This window comes from Mobula hypostoma, chromosome 5 (genome assembly GCF_963921235.1).
Source record: "Mobula hypostoma chromosome 5, sMobHyp1.1, whole genome shotgun sequence".
Taxonomy (NCBI): domain Eukaryota; kingdom Metazoa; phylum Chordata; class Chondrichthyes; order Myliobatiformes; family Myliobatidae; genus Mobula; species Mobula hypostoma.
Genome location: NC_086101.1, coordinates 95,263,538 through 95,286,411, shown reverse-complemented (window position 1 = coordinate 95,286,411; position 22,874 = coordinate 95,263,538). Strand labels below are relative to the sequence as shown.

Here is a 22,874-nt window from a genome sequence, read left to right as displayed (position 1 = left end):
GTTTAGAGGGAACCACAGCACGAGACCCACACACTAGCATTCTTTGACATACCGACAGTTGGTCTCATCTCACTGAGAACTCTGGAAACAAAGGGTTATCACGAGCTGGCCATCCTTGCATGGTGATTTCACAGACTTTTGACAATGTTGGGTCATTCCTTGTTTCCCTTTGTATTTCAGAATTTGTTACTGACAACTGGTACCCCAATGCTCTGTGGAACACTTCTGCTGGGTCAGCGTATGAAGACTTTTAATGTTCATCACCAATAGTAGAAGATGTGATGAGCCAATCAGCATTGCTGTGTTATTTGGTACCCTTGAGCTAGGAACAGTGCCCAACGCTGCAACCAGGTAGCAGCCATCATGGAATTCCCTTCCTGGAACAGAAAATGGACACAAGGGGTTGCTGATCTGTCACTTGTGTAAATTTTTGTCCGTAGACATAGTGGTGGAACTTCTTGATTCACCATACTAGACTAAGGGCCTCTCAATCGATCTGTGTGTAGGTGCACAGGGCCTCTCAATCAATCTGTGTGTAAATAATTGATCGAATCAAATGCAATTAGGCTTTCAGATCCATCTTTCATAATGTGGTCAAAACAGCTGCAATGTCATAAGGGGATGCATTGCACACCAGTCTGATGGGCAGGAGTGGATCATAAGGGTGAACAGTTCATCAGATGTTATTAGTTTCTTTGTTTCCTTGAATGATTTTCACATTTTTCTGACAATTCCCACTTTGCTCCTGTCTGTAACTGTGCATTCAATGGATGCAACACTGTTGCAATGTTTTGGAGAAACTCATGGTAGTATTTACAAGGTCCAAGTATGACCAGAGTTGTGACACAGTTTCTGATCTGGATGCCTGTAGCACTGCTTCAGCCTTCTCTTGTGACTTATGTAAGCCATGCTTGTCAATGACATGTCCACACTATGAGATTTCATTCTTGAAAAACTCACATTTCTCTCCCATTGCACACAGAGAATACTCACTCAGCCAGGCAAGCAAGGTTCTGGAGGTGCTCTTCATCATTTCTGCCAGTCATGATGATGTCATCAAGGTAACATTACGTTCCTGGGATATCTTGGAGCACTTGGTCCTTTGCTCTTTGTCAAATTGCTGGGGCTGATGCAATGGCAAAGACAAGATGATTATATTGGACCAGTCCCTTGTGAGAGTTGATTATGAGTAAATTCCTGCTTCACTCCTCAATCTCTATTTGCAGTCAGGCATATGACAAGTCAATCTTTGAAAACTTCTCCCTGCCTGCCAAAGATGCTAAAATGTCTTCTATTCATGGCAGGGGATACTGCACAGAACGCAGCACAGGGTTGATTCTCACGTTGAAATCCTTCAAATGTAAATGGCTACAGCCTTTGCTTTCTTGATCACCAGGACAATGGGTGTGACGCAATTGCTCCTCTCAACCTTGGAAAGAATTCCAGATGCTTCCAAGCTCTAAGGATCAGCATCCACTTTAAGATGTAGTACGTAGGGCTGGACGGGCTTTGTGGAATCTTGATGTAACATAAGAAATAGGAGCAGGAGTAGGCCTTCTGGCCCATTGAGCCTGCCCGCCATACAATAAGATCATGGCTGATCTGGCCATGGACTCATCTCCATCTACCTGCCTTCTTCCCATAACTCTTAATTACCCCGCTAACGTTGCTGCTTCATTCAATTCAATTCTAGCCTTCATGACTTTGAGTTTACCGATCCACTTCTGAAACACCTTCTCATTAACGTTAAACAGCTGTGCCAGTCTCTGGTTAGTACTACTCTTTGGGCTGCCATTTCCTCTTGATGCCACACTGAGAGTTTTGATTGAGTGCCAGTCTAGTTGAATTTTTCTCAACCATTCATGTCCAAAAAGTGATGGTCCTCCACTTTTCAAAACATAAAGTTCTAATTGCTGTGTTTGGCCTCCACATGTCAAATTCACTTTCAGTTTGCCTTTGGGAGACACTTTTTCACCTGTGTATAGCTTTAGCATCACTGAGGTCTTCTGCAATGGTATCTTCAAAAACAGTCTGTGGTAGTCAGCCTCTGCAGTTATGGACAAAGCTGACACTGTATCCAGCTCCATTTTCAATTTTACACCAGGCATATCTATTGTGATCCATATTATATTGAGATCTGCTTCAGCAATACTATGCAGTTCTAGGTGTGACAGTTCACCTTTGTCAGACTCAATGTTGTCTCATTCTGCGTTACATTCGGTAACTTTATGCATTTGCTTAGTTTTGTGTTTGAGACTTTTCACTTGGTTGTGCTTTTTGTCTGCCTTGCACATTCTCTCTATGCGACCTTGTCTGTGACACTTTCTGCAAACTTTTTCTTTGAGTCAACAGTCATTTGCATATTGGGAGGATTTTCCACGTCAATAGCATCTTTGACATTTTGCACCACTCAGGGACATTTTGTGCATTTCACATTCTAACCTCATTTTTTGTAGTCCTGCTGCATCCTTTGCTGCAATTTCTAACGATGATCAATGCCAGTTCTAAGGATAGGTCTCTTTCTGCCAATTGTCTCATTTGAGTGCTTTGACTATGCATGCCACATACAAGCCTGTCGCTTAATACACCAGAAAGTCCATTTCTAAAGTCACAGTACTGGGAAAGTTTATGCAGTTCCACAATGTGTTTAGAAAGACTTTCATCTTTTGACTGGCTCCTTTTGTAAAATCCAGATCTCTCAGCTATTGCCAGGGGTTTAGGGCTCAAGTGATTATGTAAAATTGTAACAATTTTGGTGAAAGTCTTGCTTGCTAGCTTTGCAGGGGTTACTAAGTTGAGTAAGAGACTACATTCTTGGGCCTATTAAGTTATGAAGTGTAGGGGCTTTCTTTGCTTGTCCACCTTGTTTGCATTACAATACAGTTCAACCCTCTCTATATACAACTCCCAGTTTTCATTAGCACTACCAAATTCATCAACTTCCCCAACCGAAGCTATCGCCACATTATTTTCACTTTAAATTCAGCGCATCTTTCCCTGTTACTCTGCACTGTACTCGCGCACTTGTTAGTGTCCGTGACGGCCTTCTCGTACTGTTTAACTCTCGGTGTTTTGTCCTGTAAATGTCAGGGCAAGTCATGATACTTTCTGACATTCAGGTTCATACTCATCACCAATTTGTTGTGTGTGTGCACAACTACATATATATTAAATAAAAGCACGCACACTGGACATGGCTTTAACTGGTGTATTCACATTCCAGCAAGAGATAGAGAGGAAAAAACAATGCTCATGCACAGACAACAGATCAATACGTAGTGCATCGGGGATGGGTCATTGCTCTAAAAGAATTAAATCCATACATTGAAGAGGTCACCCCTCATTCTTCTGAATTCCAGTGAATACTGGTCCAGAGCCATCAAACACTCTTCATATGACAAGCCATTCAATCCTGGAATCATTTGTGTGAACCTCATTTGAACTCTCTCCAGTTTCAGCACATCCTTTCTAAACTAAGCGGCCTAGAACTGCTCACAATACTCGAAGTAAGGTCTCACCAGGTTTTATAAAGTCTCAACATTATATCCTAGTCCTCTTGAAATTAATGCTAATGTTGCATTCGCCTTCCTCTCCACCGACTCAACCTGCAAATTATTCTTTCAGGAATCCTGCACAAGGACTCCCAAGTCCTGTTGCACCTCAGTTTTTTTGTATTTTCTCTCCATCTAGAAAACAAGCAACTCTGACATTTCTTCGGCCGAAGTGCATGACCACACACTTCCCGACACTGTATTCCATCTCCCATTTCTTTGCCCATTTTCCTACCCTATCTAAGTCCTTCTGATGCCTCTCTACTTCTTCAAAACTACCTGCCTCTCTACCTATCTTTATATTGTTTGCAAACTTTGCAACAAAGCCATTAATTCCATCATCCAAATCATTGACATATAACATAAAAAGAATCGCTCACAACACAGACCCCTGTGAAATACCACTAGTCATTGGCAGCCAACCAGAAAAGGCTCCCTTTATTTCCATGCTTTCCCTCCTGCCAATCAGCCACTGCTTTATCCATGCTAGAATTTGTCCTGTAATACCACAGATTAAGCAGCCTCATATGTGGCACCTTGTCAATGGCCATCGGAAAATCCAACTACACAGCATCAACTGATTCTCCTTTGTCTATCCTACTTGTTATTTCTTCAAAGAATTCCAACAGATTTGTTGGGCAAGATTTTCTCTTAGGGAAACCATGCTGACTACAGCCTATTTTATCATGTGCTTCGGTGTACCCTGAGACCTCATCCTCAGGAATCAACTCCAACATCTTCCAACCACTGAGGACAGACTAACTAGCCTATAGTTTCCATTCTTCTGCCTCTCCCTTCTTGAAGATTGGAGTGACATTTTCAATTTTCCAGTCGTCTGGAAGCATTCCAGAATCTAGGGATTCTTGGAAGATCATTACTAATGCCTCCACAATCTCTTCAGCCACCTCTTTCAGAAGCCTGGGGTGTACACTATCTGGTCGAGGTGACTTATCTACCTTCAGACCTTTCAGTTTCCCAAGAATCTTCTCTCTAGTTATGGTAAATTCACACACTTCATGACCCCTGATACCTGGTACTTCCACCATACTGATTGTGCCTTCCACAGTGAAGACAGATGCAAAATACTTACTCAGTTTGTCTGCCATTTTTTGTCCCCATTACTACCTCTCCAGCATCATTTTCCAGCGGTCCGATATGCACTCACCTCTCTTTTACATATTATGTATCTGAGGAAATTTTTAGCATCCTCTTTAATATTATTGGCTAGATTACTTTTGTATTCAGTCTTAGTGACTTTTTAGTTGCCTTCTGTTGGTTTTTAGAAGATTCCCAATTCTCTAACTTCCACTAATATTGCTCTATTATATACTCTTTCTTTGGCTTTTATGTTGGCTTTGACTTCTCTTCTTAGCCATGGTTGTGTCATCTTTCCTTTAGAATACTTCTTCCTCTTTGGGATGTATATATACTGTGCCTTCTGAATTACTTCCCGAAATTCCAGCCATTGTTGTTCTGCTGTCATCCCTGCCAGTGTTCTTTTCCAATCAGTTCTGGCCAACTCCTCTCTCACACCTCTGTAATTCTCTTTATTCGACCATAATACTGATACATCTGACTTTCGCTTCCCCTTCTCAAATTTCAGGGTGAATTCAATCATATTATGATCACTTGTTCCAAAAGGTACCTTTACCTTAAGATCTCTAATCAATTCTTGTTCATTGCACAGCACCCTATCCAGAATGGCTGATCCTCTATGACCTGCTCTAAAAAGGCATCTCATAGGCACTCTTGAAATTCCCCCTCCTGGAATCCAGCACCAATCTGATTTTCACAATCTACATTGAGTCCCCCATGACTGTTGCTAAGTGACTTAGGAAGAGCATCATTTTCTCAACTACCATCTCTACAGTATCCTTTTGTCCCATCTTTAGAAGCAGCTGTGTTCTAAAATTGATCTCTCATTTTTAACGTTGTGGGTTGAAGTGTCTGCATTGTGGTGTACAGCTCTTCACTCAGTTTCCCTTTTCTTAGGCATGGGAGTAAATCGTGTGTGGTCTTCTGCTGATGTTCTCCATCCTCTTCAAGCTTCAGTGTGTTATACATTCAACAATGCTCTTCTGCACTCCACTGTGGTTATTTGAGTTACTGTCACCTTCCTGTCTGCTTGGACCAGTCTGGCTATTCTCCTCCAACCATTAACAAGACATTTTAGTCCACAGAACGATTGCTCCCTGGATGTTTTCTGCTTTTCACACTGCTCTCTGCAAAAACTAGAGACGGTTGTGTGTGAAAATCCTAGGAGATCACCAGTTTCTGAGATACTCAAACCATCCTGTCTGGCACCAACAAGCATTCCACTGTCAAAGTGACTTATAACACATTTATTTCCCATTCTGATGTTTGAACTGAACCTGTTGGCTATATCTGCATGGTTTTGTGCATTGAGTTGCTGCCACATATTGGCTGATTAGATACTTGCATTAATGAGCAGGTGTACAGCTGCACCTGATAAAGAGGCCATTGGGTGTATGTTCTATGCATAAAAGAGGTTGGACAAATTGGACTGGAACATCGAAGGTTGAGGGGCAATTTGATACAGGTTTATAAAATTAGCAGAGGCATAGGTAGGGTAGAAAGAATGTTTTTCCCATGATGAAAGCTTTAAGTACTTCAGATTCCAAAGGAATACTGTTTCAAACAACAGGAATTCTGCAGATGCTGGAAATTCAAGCATCACACATCAAAGTTGCTGGTGAACGCAGCAGGCCAGGCAGCATCTGTAGGAAGAGGTGCAGTCCATGTTTCAGGCCGAGACCCTTTGTCAGGACTAACTGAAGGAAGAGTGAGTAAGGGATTTGAAAGTTGGAGTGGGAGGGGGAGATCCAAAATGATAGGAGAAGACAGGAGGGGGAGGGATGGAGCCAAGAGCTGGACAGGTGATTGGCAAAAGGGATATGAGAGGATCATGGGACAGGAGGTCCAGGAAGAAAGATGGGGGGGGGGGGACCCAGAGGATGGGCAAGAGGTATATTCAGAGGGACAGAGGGAGAAAAAGGAGAGTGAGAGAAAGAATGTGTGCATAAAAATAAGTAACAGATGGGGTACGAGGGGGAGGTGGGGCCTTAGCGGAAGTTGGAGAAGTCGATATTCATGCCATCAGGTTGGAGGCTACCCAGACGGAATACAAGGTGTTGTTCCTCCAACCTGAGTGTGGCTTCATCTTTACAGTAGAGGAGGCCGTGGATAGACATGTCAGAATGGGAATGGGATGTGGAATTAAAATGTGTGGCCACTGGGAGATCCTGCTTTCTCTGGCGGACAGAGCGTAGATGTTCAGCAAAGCGGTCTCCCAGTCTGCGTCGCGTCTCGCCAATATATAAAAGGCCACATCGGGAGCACCTGACGCAGTATATCACCCCAGTCGACTCATAGGTGAAGTGTTGCCTCACCTGGAAGGACTGTTTGGGGCCCTGAATGGTGGTAAGGGAGGAAGTGTAAGGGCATGTGTAGCACTTGTTCCGCTTACACGGATAAGTGCCAGGAGCGAGATCAGTGGGGAGGGATGGGGGGGACAAATGGACAAGGGAGTTGCATAGGGAGCAATCCCTGCGGAATGCAGAGGGGGGGGGAGGGAAAGATGTGCTTAGTGGTGGGATCCCGTTGGAGGTGGCGGAAGTTACGGAGAATAATATGTTGGACCCGGAGGCTGGTGGGGTGGTAGGTGAGGACCAGGGGAACCCTATTCCTAGTGGGGTGGCGGGAGGATGGAGTGAGAGCAGATGTACGTGAAATGGGGGAGATGTGTTTAAGAGCAGAGTTGATAGTGGAGGAAGGGAAGCCCCTTTCTTTAAAAAAGGAAGACATCTCCCTCGTCCTAGAATGAAAAGTCTCATCCTGAGAGCAGATGCGGCGGAGACGGAGGAATTGTGAGAAGGGGATGGCGTTTTTGCAAGAGACAGGGTGAGAAGAGAAATAGTCCAGATAGCTGTGAGAGTCAGTAGGCTTATAGTAGACATCAGTGGATAAGCTGTCTCCAGAGACAGAGACAGAAAGATCTAGAAAGGGGAGGGAGGTGTCGGAAATGGACCAGGTAAACTTGAGGGCAGGGTGAAAGTTGGAGGCAAAGTTAATAAAATCAACGAGTTCTGTATGCGTGCAGGAAGCAGCGCCAATGCAGTCGTCGATGTAGCGAAGGAAAAGTGGGGGACAGATACCAGAATAGGCACAGAACATAGATTGTTGCACAAACCCAACAAAAAGGCAGGCATAGCTAGGATCCATACGGGTGCCCATAGCTACACCTTTAGTTTGGAGGAAGTGGGAGGAGCCAAAGGAGAAATTATTAAGAGTAAGGACTAATTCCGCTAGACGGAGCAGAGTGGTGGTAGAGGGGAACTGATTTGGTCTGGAATCCAAAAAGAAGCGTAGAGCTTTGAGACCTTCCTGATGGGGGATGGAAGTATATAGGGACTGGACATCCATGGTGAAAATAAAGCGGTGGGGGCCAGGGAACTTAAAATCATCGAAAAGTTTAAGAGCGTGAGAAGTGTCACGAACATAGGTCGGAAGGGATTGAACAAGGGGTGATAAAACAGTGTCGAGGTATGCAGAAACGAGTTCGGTGGGGCAGGAGCAAGCTGAGACAATAGGTCGGCCAGGACAGGCAGGTTTGTGGATCTTGGCTAGGAGGTAGAAACGGGAAGTGCGGGGTGTGGGAACTATAAGGTTGGTAGCAGTGGATGGGAGATCCCCTGAGCGAATAAAGTCGGTGATGGTGTGGGAGACAATGGCCTGGTGCTCCTTAGTGGGGTCACGATCGAGGGGTAAATAAGAGGAGGCATCCGCGAGTTGTCGCTGTGCCTCGGCAAGGTAGAGGTCAGTACGCCAGACTACAACAGCACCCCCCTTATCGGCGGGTTTAATAATAAGGTTAGGATTGATCATAATAAATGGCAGTGCAGGCTCGAAGGGCCGAATGGCCTACTCCTGCACCTATTTTCTATGTTTCTATGATTAGTGCGGAGGGAGTGGAATACTGTTTCATTTGTTTGTACAGTATATATGTACAGTCTCTTGACAATGACCTTGAACTTGAACTTGAGAACATAGAACATGAGGAACATGGAATATAGAAGATAGAACATAGAAAATAGAAGAACACAGTGAAGGTCCTCCTGTCCGCAACATCCTACTGACCTTTGAACCTACTGCAAGATCAATCTAATGCTTCTATTCCACATACCTCACCATTTTTCTTTCATCCATGTGCCTGTCTAGGAGTCTCAAGTGTATCAGCCTCTCCCACCACCCCTGGCCATAAACCCACCACTCTCTCTGTGTGAATAAATGACCTTTGACATTGCCCCTAAACTTCCTTCCACTCATCATGTATTATGTCCTCTTGTATTAGAAGAAGGAGGACTCCAGAGTGATTCCACAATTTAGACCCAACGATGATGAGGAAATGGGAGAATGAGGAGCTATGGAGAGGTAGTCTCCCCTAAGCTGCAGGAGGCAGGTACCTAGATGACTGTCAAGTGATGGAAAGGCAATAGGCAAGCAGTGCAGAGTACCCTTGCAGTCATTCCCCTCAATAAGTATACTGCTTTGGATGCTCTTGGGTGGGACAACTTACTATGGAGAAGCCGCAGCCAGCAGGTCTTTGGCACTGAGTCCAGTTCAGTGGCTCAGAAGGAAGGGGGTAGAACAGGAGGGCAGTCGTGATAATTAGGGAAGCAGACAAGAGATTCTGTGTTCTTGAAAAAGTCACCCAGAAGGTATGTTGCCTCACAGGTGCCAGGGTCAGGGATGTCTCGGATTGGGCCCACAGCATTTTGAAGGGTAAATAGTCGGAGGTCATGGTACATACTGATGACATTACTAGGAAAAGGGAGGAGGTCCTGAAGAGAGAATGTAGGGAGTTAGGTAGAAAGCTGAAAATCAGGACCTCAAGAGTATTAATCTTTGGATTGCTGCCTGTGCCACATGCCTGTGAGAGTAAAAACAGTATAATTTGGCAGATTAATGCACGGTTGAGGAATTGTTGCAGGGGGCAGGGTTTCAGATTTCAGATCTTTTCAAAGTAAGGTATGACCTCTACAAAAAGAACATGTTACACCTGAATCCAAGGGAGGCCAATATCCTTGTGGGCAGGTTTTCTAGAGTAGTTGGAGAGGGTTTAATCTAGTTTGACAGGGGGACAGAAATCGCAGTGATAGAGCTGGGGATGGAGTAGTTGCTATACAAATAGATGCAGCGTGTAGTGAGACTGTCAGGAAGGATGAGCAGATGACAGGGTAGAAATGCAGTCTGTGGGATGGCTTGAAGTCTAACATGGAGACAAAATCAAAAAGGGTGATGATTACAGGACTGAAGGTGTTATATTTGAATGAAAGGAGCACACAGAATAAAGTAGATGGAGTTGTAACACAGTTAAAGATTGGCAGGTATGGCATATGGATATCAGTGAGTCACGTGGTGGCCAGTGCTATCATGTTGCTGTTGTGTGCTGGGGCAGCAGGCTGAGGGTAGCAGACACCAACAGAATCAATAAACTCATTCGTAAGGCCAGTGATGTTGTAGGGATGGAACTGGACTCTCTCACGGTGGTGTCTGATAAGAGGATGCTGTCTAAGTTGCATGCTATCTTGGTCAATGTCTCCCATCCACTACATAATGTACTGGGTGGGCACAGGAGTACATTCAGCCAGAGACTCATTCCTCCGAGATGCAGCACAGAGTGTCATAGGAAGTCACTCCTGCCTGTGGCCATCAAACTTTACAACTCCTCCCTTGGAGGGTCAGACACCCTGAGCCGATAGGCTGGTCTTGGACTTATTTCATAATTTACTGGCATAATTTACATATTACTATTTAACTATTTATGGTTCTATTACTATTTATTACTTATGGTGCAACTGTAACGAAAACCAATTTCCCCCTGGATCAATAAAGTATGACTACTATAACTGAAAGAAGATCACAGCTGGGAAGTTAACATCCAAGGATACACATTGTAACATAAGGACAGACAGGGCAGGTAAGTAGAGGGCGTGGGGTGGCTCTGTTGTTAAAAAAACTTAAATCAAATTCTTAGAAAGAGGTAACATTGGATCAGAAGATGCAGGATCCTTGGGGGCAGAATTAATAAACTGAAAAGGCAAAAAGACCCTGATCGGAGTTAAATTAGTATGCGGGATACAATGGGAAATAATAAAAGGGATATACAAAGGATAACATTACGCTAGTCATGGGGGATTTCAATTTGCATGTAGATTGGGAAATCCATGTTGGAACTGGATCCCAAGTGAGGGAATTTGTAGAAGGCCTACAAGAAGGCTTTTTAGAGCAGCTTGTGGTTGAGCCCCTTAGGGAAAAGGCAATTCTGGATTGCGTGTTGTGTAATGAACCAGATTTGATTAAGGAGCTTAAGGTAAAGGATCTAACAGTATTAAGGGAATTACAGAGGCATGAAAGGAGCTGTCCAGAGTTGATTTAAAGGGAACTCTATCAGGGATGATGGTAGAACAGCAATGTCTGAAGTTTCTTAGAGAAATTTGGAAGGTGCAGGAAGGAGATATCACAAAGAAGTATTCTAAAGGGAGGCTGATGCAGCCAAGGCTGACAAGGGAATGCTAAGGCAGCATAAAAACAAAAGAGAAGATAGATAATAGAGCAAAACTGAGTAGGATGTTAGAGGATTGGGAAGCTTTCAAAAACCAGCAGAAGGCAACTAAAAAAGCCATATAGAGAAAGAAGTTGAAATATGAAGATAAGCGAGCTAATTATATAACAGAGGATACAAAATGTTTTCTTAGATATATAAGGAGTAAATGAGAGGTGAATGTAGATATTAGACTGTGGGAACATGACACTGGAGACGTACAATAGTAATAGAGGATAAAGAAATGCTGGGTGAACTTACTGAGTATTTTGTGTCAGTTTTCACTGTGGAAGACACTAGCAGTATGCCAGAAACTCAAGAGTGTCAGGGATTGTGGAGGCATTAGTAATGATCTTACAAGAATTACTATAGTCTGGAATAATTCCAGAGGATTGGAAAATTGCAAATGTTACTCCAATCTTCAGAAAGGGAGGAAGGCAAATGACAGGAAATTATAGGCCAAATAGCCTGAGGTCAATGATTGAGAAGATGTAGGAGTTTATTATTAAGAATGAGGTTTCAGGATTCTTGAAGGTACATTATAAAATAGGCCAAAATCAACATGGTTTCTTTGAGGGGAAACCTTGCCTGACAAATCTGATGGAATTCTTTTAAGAAATAACAGGCAGGATTGACAGAGGAGAATCACTGAATGTTGTTTACATGAACTTTCAGAAGGCCTTTGACAAGGTGCCCCACATAAGTCTGCCAAATAAGATAAGAGACCATGGTATTACAGGAAAGATACTAGTATTCACTAGATAGAAGATTGGCTGACTGGCAGGAGGCAAAGAGTGGGAATAAAGCGGGCCTTTTCTGTTTGGCTGTGGTGACTAATGGTGATCTACAGGACTAGATGATAGGACTATTTCAGGACTGTTTCTTTTTACATTATATGTCATTGCTGAGGCCATACTTGGAATATTGTGAGCAGTTTTGGACCCTTATCCAAGAAAAGATGTGCTGGCATAGGAAAGGGTCCAATGAGGTTCACAAGAATGAAAAGAACATTTGATAGCTTTGGGCCTGTACTCACGGGAGTTTGGAAGAATGAGAGAGAAATTCTCATTGAAACCTATCAAATATTAAAATTCCTAGTTAGAGTGAATGTGAGACAATTATTCCTATAGTGAGGTGCTCTAGGAAGGGGGCACGTCCTCAGAATAGAGGGACGTTCATTTAGAACAGAGATGAGAAGGAAGTTCTTTAACAAGAGGATAATGAATCTGTGGAATTCATTCCCACAGATGGCTGTGGAGTCTAAGTCATTGGGTATACTTAATGCCGAGATGGTGAGGTTCTTGATTCATCAGGGCATCAACATTTACAGGGAGAATACAGGAGAATAGGGTTGAGAGTGATAATAAACCAGACATGATGGAATGGCGGAGCAGACTCGATGGGCTAACTGGCCTAACTCTACCCCTATGTCTAATGATCCAAATGAGCAATATATTTTCAAGGCAATAACATTAACCATTGGAGGGGAACATGCTGGTGGTAACATTCCCTGCCTGATTTTTGACTGAGTACCGGCATGCTGTTCTGTGGGAGTGGAGGAAAACTTTGCAGATGCTCTTCATGAAACTTTGCCAAGTGTTTTCATTAGTTTTCAAATATTCTTTGATCTGCCTGGGAACATTCTTGGTTAAGAGATTCTGTGAAATACATTTATGGTTGAATGTGAACAGAATGATTGATATAAGAGAGTTATCACAAAAAAACTTTTTTTTAAGATTACACGAACAGTAAATCCTCATCCATGATTTGCAGATACAATATTGAAATCAGATTTCTATGTCTCCTTATGCTGATGTAATGCACCAACTATTATTAAGCACAGGTCTCATAAAAAAAACTAATATTTCAGTTAATTATTTCAAATCATTTTCGGGACATCATCACTGAGATGTGTAATTCTTGTGGTGTTAGATTTCTAATAAACTGAAATGTTCCCACAATTCAATTTATTCTCCAGCAGCTGTGGGAATAGAGGCAGAAGTAAATATCTATTAATTTAATGATGTTGGGGAATCCAGCTGAATTTCATTGTGTTGCCATGGAGCTGATGTGTGTATGATATGATTTAGGCAGATTTTTATATTGAAATGTGAGTGCTTCCAAATTCGATTCAAGGCTTTTAAAATAAACAATTTCATCAAAACATAAGCAAAACGAATATGAATCTCAACAGATAAAAGAGAAGAAAAAAGAAACAAAGGTAGTGGGATCTCTTTGAACACCTACCATCAGACAGGAGGTACCGTAGCGTTAGGACAAGGACTGTTAGGAGGGGAAACATCTTGCCCACAGCCGCCTGTTAGACTACTGAACTCCCTGTCACCACCCAGTCATCACATATGAAGTGCCAAAAGTGTTATACTGTTTATTTTTTAACTTGTATCATATGCACCTGCTGCTGAATGTCAATCTTCTGGAATATATTTTATTTTTTCTTAATTTATTTGTGATCTATCTGAGTTATATGTACTGTGTTCTGCACTTTGATCTGAAGGGAACTTGTTTTGTTTGGCAGTGTACATGTATACGAACTTGAAATTCATCCGCAATCAATTACACAGCACACAAACCAATAGAAGTTGATAGAGCATGAGATGTGCTGCATGACCACTGCCATACTGCACACCCATGGCAGGCTACTAAGGTCAAACATCTAAGTCAATTTCTGACTTGGAAAGTAGTTCCATGGGAAAGAATCATTTGGCCGAATGAGTCCATGCTTTCCATTCAGATACCATCCAGCTCCCTTTTGAATATGCCTCCACTACAGCCCCTGCAATGCTTTCCACGCTATCATTGCTGGTTGTGTAAAGTGTTCTTGCTTATTTTGTGTTTCTTTTGCCCTTTGTCATCTAAATCCTTCAGTTCTTGTCTTCATTGAATTTCTCAGGAAGGAAAAGGAATACACTGCTATAAAGATTAGCTTCATTTGTCACACGTACATCGAAACATACAGTGAAACTTGCATCAAATCAAATCAGCAGGGAGCAGACCACAAGTATCACCACGCTTCTGGCACCAAGATAGCATGCTCACAACTCACTAACCCTAACCTGTACATCTTAGGAATGTGGGAGGAAACCAGAGAACCCAGAGGAAACCTACACAGTCATGGGGGGAGTGTTCAAACTCCTTATAGACAGTGTCGGGAATCAAACCTTGATCGCTGGTCGCTGGCACTGTAAAACAATTGCACTAGCTGCTACCTTACTATCCCCTTCATGATTTTAAATACTTCTATCTAAAACTCATTGTAATCAATTCTATTCCAAAGAGTACAACTCCAGTTTTTTCGGTCAGTTCACATAATCATTCATCCCTGTTGTAGAGATGAGAGAGTGCAGATGCTGGAATCTGCACAAACAAACAACATTCTGGGAAAACTCAGCAGTGTGGAAGGATATAGCTCATCCAGAAGGAGGATTGTGACCCAAGAAGCCATCAGTCTAATTCCCCCCACAGATGCAGCCTGATCCACTGAGTTCCTCCAGTCTTTTGCTTTGGCTTCCTCATCCCTCGTTAACAATCCTGCAAATCTCTTCTGTACTTCTCACCTTCACAAGTCATTTCTCCACAGATGCTGTCTGACCTGCTGAGCATGTCCAACAATTTAGGTTTTCACTTTAGATTCTCAGTGTCTTTATTTTGAATTAGTTTGTTCACAGAGTGGCCTTTATTGGTATTGCCCATGCTTAGGAAGGTTACTGTTTCTTTAGAAGAAGCTTTAGAGAAGGTTATGGTTAACTGTCATGTGCAAACACTGAAGTTTTATTTTTCAGTATAGTGGGTAGTATGCAACTGAATAAGAAACATAGTCAGTTCAAAGGGCAATGTAAAGTTTATTTATTTATTGAGATACAGCACAGAGCAGCCCCTGCTGGACCTTCGAACTACACTACCCAGCAATCCCCAATTCACTTAGCCTAATCACAGGATAATATACAATCAGCAATTAACCTACTAACCAGTACGTCTTTGGACTGTGGGAGGAAAGCAGAGCACCCAGAAAAAACCCACACACTCATGGGGAGGACACAGGAGCTTCTTACAGATAATATTGCAATTGAACTCTGAACTCTGACACCCAAGCTGTAATAGTGCGGCACTTACTGCCATGCGACTGTGGCGCCCATTGCATTGAGCACATTGCTGTAGGTCCAGGAACATATACATACTAAATTAGGTAAGCAAGGCAAACAAAGAATCAGACAGTCACATGACATAGAAACAAGCCTTTCTGCATTTGTATCTTTTGTTAGATCAAATAAAGATTCCCGTTCTGTAGTGAGCCACACACTTTTGCAATCGTGTGTAAACAGTTCAGTGAAGCTGCATGCTGTTTCATTAGAGTTAGAGCACTGTGAGTTGGAAACTGATGTAATTGCTGGAGCAGATAAAGAGAAGATAACACCACTGGTTGAGGAGTCAAGGACTAAGGTGCATTGAATAAAACATTAGATCCCGACGTCACTTGAGTGAAATTAGGAAATAGTCTTCAAGCAAGGGATTGCAGGAGCCTGAAGCTCGCTGTGGAGCAGTTTCAGGAAGGTTATTCCAGTTTTGACTCATGACAATGCACAATATGGTCAAACATCCATGGGCATATTCAGACAAAGTTCTTTGTACACACAGATAAGACATTGAAAGTTTTAATATGTTAATTTGTCTTCATGTTAAATGCAAGTGGAAAAGAAACTCGATTTTTAGCCCTAAAATCTGAAGGCTTTACAAGATGCTGGCACACTCAGACACAGAGGCTTCTATAGGGCCAACCAAAGCTGTTTTTGTCTTTTTTAATTGTACTTTTTAGCATCACTAGACCCTGCTGAACATTAAGAACGTTAAGTACTGCAGGTCTACCCCATCAGCGAGTTACTTGTTGGCAGAGAAACTGAGGGAGCTGGACAGTGCAGACCATGATGCTGCCAACGACAGGGAGGCATTGGTATGCAACGGAGGTGTGCAATCTAACAGCAAGAGATCATCTCAGCCTCTTTACTCATGATTGCAAGACCCTGTTGGATATTGGTGGTGTGCAATGCTGCAAGCCCAACGTCACCTGTTTGCCGATGCCAAAGGGAGATGTTGGAGTCGGGCGCTCCACCAGAGTGCCGGAGGCGGTGTGGCGTGCCATCCATGCTGGAGTTGGTGCTGTCCCCCCAGTGTTTACTTGGCAGAAGACAAGCTGCATTGTGTTCAGTGTCAGACTACTGAAACATTTATGAACTCAGAACTGGTCCATATATTTTTTCTTCTGTGACTGTATTTTAACTGCTATTTTATATGCTCTATATATGCCTGGTACTGTGTATAACCATTGGTACTGTGTTTTGCACCTTGGCCCCGGAATAACGCGGTACTCCGCAAAGCAAAGCAAAGCAGGGTTGTGCACAGATATTAAATGATTAAAAATTACAAAATAAATAAATAGTGCAAAAAAAATAAAGCAGTATCCACGGGGTCATGGATCATTTAGAAATCTGAAGTTGTCGTGGACGAAGTTATTTCTCAGTCATTGAGTGTGTGTGTCTTAAGATTCTTATAACTTCTCACTATTGGTAGTATCAAGATAAAGCCATGGCTCAAATGGTGTGTGTCCTTAGTCCTTCCTGAGGTGAGTCCACTTCAAGATGTCCTCAGTGAGGAGGGTTATGCCTCTGACGGTGCGGCTGAATCCTCTGCAGCCTTTTTTGACTCTGTGTATTAGAGCTTTCATATTAGGTTGTGATGCACCCAGTCACAATGCTCTTCAGTACATATCTATAGAAATGTCCAAAACTGTTTGGTGATGCTCCTCAAATTCCTAATGAAGAAGAATTTGTGGCATGATTTCTTCATGATTGGTCCAATGTGTTGACTACAATCAACTTCTCAAAGCATTTCATTATTATGGTCGATAGTCATTGAGATCATACAATAAGGGTCCAAATAGTCTAGATGAAAGGTCTCAACCCAAAACATTGACTGTCCGTTTCCTTCCATAGATGCTGTCTGAGCTGCTGAGTTCTCCAGTGTCTTTGTGTGCTGCTCCTTTCCAGCAAGTACAGTCCTTTGTGTCTCCTTAGTGTTTCCAATACCTCTGAAGACTCCAGTGAATCTAACCAATACAAGCACAATGGCCATCTCAAATCCTGCAGACTCTAATGGCTCTGACCAACACAAGGATATTAACCACTTCCTTTCCTGGAAGGGTAGATGAGTTTACAATTCCCAACTATCTCTGCACCTTTGAATTGACTCTAAAGAATTTGCAACAGCATTACTGTACCCGCCCTCACTCTGCATCAGATCAACTGGCTCTGACTTTCAAATTTTACTTTCATATTTTAAATACAAAGTGCCTGGTTTCACTTTGCAGGCTCCACTGCCCACCTTCCTGTCTGCATTCTCTGTTGTTCCAATTCAGAATGTGGGACTTTCTGGCCAAGAATGTTTTGGAAGTTCGAGCAAGAGCTTACCTAATGCCAAGGCTTGGAACTGGATTATGGAAGACGTGGCAAGGCAAGGGTTAAGATAATGTCCAGGCAAGGGTAGTTTACAAATAGTATGCAGTCAACCAGACAAGGAAGGTAATTGAAGAGCATAGCTTCCCTTTGTACATCAGGAGATCGGACCATTTGGTGAAGATAAAGATGCAAATGAAGGATTCCAGGGTGACATACATCAAAGTTGCTGGTGAACGCAGCAGGCCAAGCAGCATCTATAGGAAGAGGCGCAGTCGACGTTTCAGGCCGAGACCCTTTTCTTTATTGAGATACAGCACCAAATAGGCCTTTCCGGCCCTTCGAGTTGTGTCACCCTGCAACCCCTAGTTTAACCCTAGACTCATCATGGGCCAATTTACACTGTCCTATAGTCCTGCTAACTTTGGACTGTGGGAGGAAACCGGAGCACCTGGAGAAAACCCATGCTGAGATATTATCAGCTTTTAACTCGTGGATTCTATTGGTTATTGATATCTGTATTAGACAGACTCCGGTGGATTGAGCGGACAAAACCAATGGAAGGTCCAATGGTCAAGCAGGCGGTCTCTGCAAGCGTTGTGGAACGCGTAGAGCAGGACAAGACACGGAAGATGTCCTGGTCGTCCACTGCGCCTAGTCCCATCTCCAGCCGTCTCGACTCTGTCTTGCCACTGGATCCAGATGGGAACTGGGAACAGAGAGTGAGGCTGACGCTGCGCAACTTTCCCTCACTTAAATCCATATCAAGTGCTAGTCTCGACACCATCAAAATGCCGGCTGGTGGTGCAGTGACATCAGCGCCGGACTCCAGGAGTGCAAGTTCCCAAGTTCGAATTCAGTGGAGCTGCTCCTGGGCACGCTTTCCATCCGTGTCGGGTTGAGTGTTCAGCTAGCAACTCAACCTCGTAAAAAGTACTAATGGTGTTGAGGTATTCATCGATGACGATGGATGAACCTAATATCTGTATTACCTTAGTGTGATTAGGTAAATGAGGAAGTTGAACATGCTTAAGGGTACCAATTCCTCAGTATCTACATAGTCAGTTTTTGTATAAAAATGGCATTTCATTGTCCAAACTTCAGAACAATGTTGTGACAGGGTCCATCCCGTTCTCATTGTGCGCAGGTACATAAAGAGTGACTGAGGAATGAGTGTGAGTTTTCAGAGTCCACTTACTCAGGAATGACAGGATCATGTGATCAGGACAGAAACAGTCCTGCCATGAGGCTACTGAGAAATAGCAAAACCCCACTGGAATTTAAAGATCGTTTATACTACCAACATTTTTACAAACTTTCAAAAACTATGCTTTTAAAAAGGATGAAATGTTTTAAAAATGACAATAATAATACCATACAAGCAGATTAAAATACCTGTATAGGCAACTCTGCCATAATATGGTGTTTATATTCCTAAAAAATACTTCATGTTTTAGGAAGTCTTGATGCAGCAGACAGGCTGTAGTTGCCTTCAAAGCACTGATTTAAACACGTTTACCTGACTGTGATTGTGCTATAGCCAATGCAATCAATCACAAATAGCATATGTTCCTTCTCTTCTCACTTTTGTGAAGCCTTCTCTAAAATAAATGGGCTGATGAATCCTGTGCCAGCTTAGGTTGCTGCAAAGGTCCGGTTGACACTCTACCACAATGCCCTATGCAGAGTTTAGCAGGAGAGTACTCTGATTGATTCCCTGACTGGAGTCTATTGGCAAGTTTTGGGAGTGCCACAACGGTGTATGCTTGCATCAATTCACAAACCTACTGGCATTTATATGTTTAAGTGCTGGCTTACATGGCTGTAGAACTGTTGGCTTTATCAGTAAGGGCTGCCTACAATCTTCAATGCGCCAGGTATCATGCAGTGAAGCCACTTAGATTCCAGCTGAACCACCTGCCACACAGAATGGAGATTGTCTGAATTTGGAAGGCATTCCAAAAACTAGAGCCAACACCCCAATCTTTTCTCTTCAGGAAACAGAAATCCATGGGAAATAAATCTCAATTAGGAGTTAGTCAAGTGTAAGAGGCAATACATTAATACAAGGCTGGTTTTCAAACCCTGTTGAATGACACAATTGCCAAGCAATGCTGATAATATGTACAGTGACCCATGGTTGTTTTGAAATACAAGAGTAAAAGTAACCTACCAACAAAGAGTTGGCTGTTGAGTTGTAAGTGGATATGTCCATCAGCCGGGGCTTCCTGAACCTTTCTTGGCAGATGATCCACTTGAAGGGATGCCTCCTTGATATTTCGCTCCACTCTAACGTAATGCCACTGATGGTTGTTCAAGTGTGTGGCTGACTTCACAGTGATCTCGGAAGGACCATTGCCCACATCAAAGGAGAACAGCACTTCCATTGGGGCTGGGGATCAGACAAAATGGGGTTAACATTCCCAACACAAGGTTCATGAACCAAAAACAGGAAGAAATGTTGAGATAAGGGACAATTCATGATCACGTCAAATGAAAACTTCTGCTCTGACTGCCCTTTGCTATACTGTATGTTCACATTTGCTGCAATATTTATTTGGCATTTCATAGTAATTTTATGCCTTTGCTGCCATAAAACAATAAATTTCATGTCATGTAAGTGAGTGACAGCTAATCTGATTTTGACATAGACACATACATTATGTTGACATTTGAATACGATATTGTCGAATATAGAACATCAAGCAGCACTGCACGATGCAGATACTTCAACCCACAATGTTGGGCCATCCTTTTAAACTATTACAGGACCAACTCAAGTCAAGCCAAGTCAGGTTTATTGTTAATTACATACATGTATATGACATATATAACCATATAATGTACAGTATATCAAAACGAGACCTTTCTTGGAACCAGGGTGTAAAGCACAGTAGTACACATAACACACATATCAATCTAACCCTTCCCTCCCACATAGCCCTCCATTTCTTCTTTCATCAATGTGCCCATCTAAACATCTCTTAAATGCGCCTAATGTATCTGCCTCTACCACCCCCAGGCAGTGCGGTCCATGCGTCCTCTGTGCAAAAAAACAAACTACCTCTGACACCCCACCCTATACTTTGCACCAATCACCTTAAAATTACGTCCTCTTGTATTAGCCATTTCCACCCTGGGTAAAAGGCACTGATTGTCCATGTTATTTATGCCTCCTATCATCTCATACACCTTATAAAGCCATCTCTTATCCTCTTCTGAGCATCTTTGGTATATATGCAAAGAAGTAAGAAGCCAAATCAAACTGCAAGGTTTGATTTGGATAATGTCATTCACTACTACTCTAAACTAATTCTACAAACTACAGACTCACTTTCAAGGTCTCTTTACAAGTCATGTTCTCAGTATTTCTTTTATTTGCAGTCTGTCTTCTATTGCGCATTGGTTGTTTTGTCATTCCTTGTCTGATAGTTTGTTGTAAATTTTATTGTGATTTTTTTTGTAAATTTCTGCAAGAAAATGAATCTCAAGGTAGCATATTGTAACATATATGTACTTTGATAATAAATTTACTTTCAACTTTGAAGCTGGCAAATACACACTAAAGAAAATACATATAAGCAGTCATGGGCTGACCCTGTCTAATATTGTTTGACTGAATTTTATACAGCTGCATGAGGTGGGTATTACTGGCTAGCTACCTCAGTCTATTTTAGAATCATGGGGTTATAGAAGCAAGCCCTTTGTATCTACCAGTCCACACTGACCAATATACCTAAGCTAGTCCCATTTGTCTCCGTTTGGCTCATATCCATGTACCTGTCTAAATGTAGTTTAAATGTTGCTAATCTATCTGCCCTTATCATATCCTCAATCATTTCATGTGCAGACCATTCCCAGGTAAAAATATTTTTCCTTAGGTTCCTATTAAAGCAATCACAAACTAAACTTTTGATCTGTTTGGGTGAATACAAGATGCAATAGAGATATGAGCTAAAATGTCAAAATATCTGGGTGCCCCAGTCAGTAAAAAATGATGTGAGACAGTATTGGTGGTGGGGAAAGAAGGGGGAATGTTGTTAATATACATTCAGTGGCCACTTTATTAGGTACACCTGTACACCTATTTATTAATACATCCAGTGAGTGGCAGTTCTGTGGATGAAAATGCCTTGTTAATGAGAGAGGTCAGAGGAGAATGGCCAGACGGGTTCAATCTGACAGGAAGGCAACAGTAACTCAGAGAAACTGTGGTGTGAAGAAGAACATTTCTGAATGCACAACATGTTGTACCTTGAAGTGGATGGGCTACAAGAGAAAAAGTACCTAATAAAGTGGCCACTGAGTGTATATTTGGATTTCTGATGGGATAATTTTGAAGTTCTATTTCATTTTGCAGGTCTAGGTGTCTCTCTTGCAGACAGCATTTATTTTTTGTATCTACCCCATCAACTCCTTCATTAATCTTCTCAAAATTGTATCTATTCTTAATCCTCTATGCATGGCAAATTCAAGGCTAGACTAATCCAGACCATTGCAATGATGGAAGTCCAGCCAGATTACGATCTAATCATCAGATGGCAACTATCCAGCAGGAACATTAAATATTACTGTTGCAGAGTGTGTACCGACAATCAGTGATGATGCCAATTACCAGGATAGGATTACTTACAGTATTTGTTTTAGTGTCAGGAGAAGATTATAAAAATGTACACACTTAAACATTATGTTCCTACACACTTACAGTAACAAATGGTTGAGTTTGACAAGAATCCAAGTACTCCTACTTTATTTTAACAAGCTGCTAATAGGGATTTATTTTTATTCCCAATGTGGAAAACAAAACTGATAGCTCATGAATGGAAGCTTACTAATGCCCTTAGTAACAGATCTCCTAGCAATGCCAATATGGACCAATGGATTGAAAACTGTTTTCTGTGTAGGTGGCTTTGTAAAAGTTGGGCCAGAACTTCTTGGAGTAGGGGAGTCTTGCTATGCACATCATTAGTTAGAGGACTCCCTAGCACTATTTAGCCCTGTAGCTGGAAGTATAAGAAATAAAAGGGGAAGGAGAGAAACACATTGTAATCCTCTGTGAGTGACAGGCGTGCAAAAAGATACCTGAGTGGCTTTCCTTGTCAATGAGACCGTGATGAACCTGGAACTGTGAGGTTTTCATGAAACCAATACTGAGACTCAGAAATCAGGTAGGTTCTGAGTAACTACACTCAATGGGTACTTCATTAGACATACTTGTACACCTGCTCAATGATG

At 42.3% G+C, this 22,874-nt stretch overlaps 1 protein-coding gene across 1 annotated transcript in view; it reads right to left on the bottom strand.

The window, feature by feature from the left end:
- Positions 1 to 22,874, bottom strand: part of LOC134346865 (contactin-associated protein-like 5) — a 1,591,243-nt gene that overhangs the window by 430,951 nt on the left and 1,137,418 nt on the right. Inside the window, exon 17 of the mRNA XM_063048670.1 lies at positions 19,813 to 20,031. Within this exon, the coding sequence (XP_062904740.1) occupies positions 19,813 to 20,031 (219 nt within the window). The remainder of the gene's footprint in view (positions 1 to 19,812; positions 20,032 to 22,874) is intronic.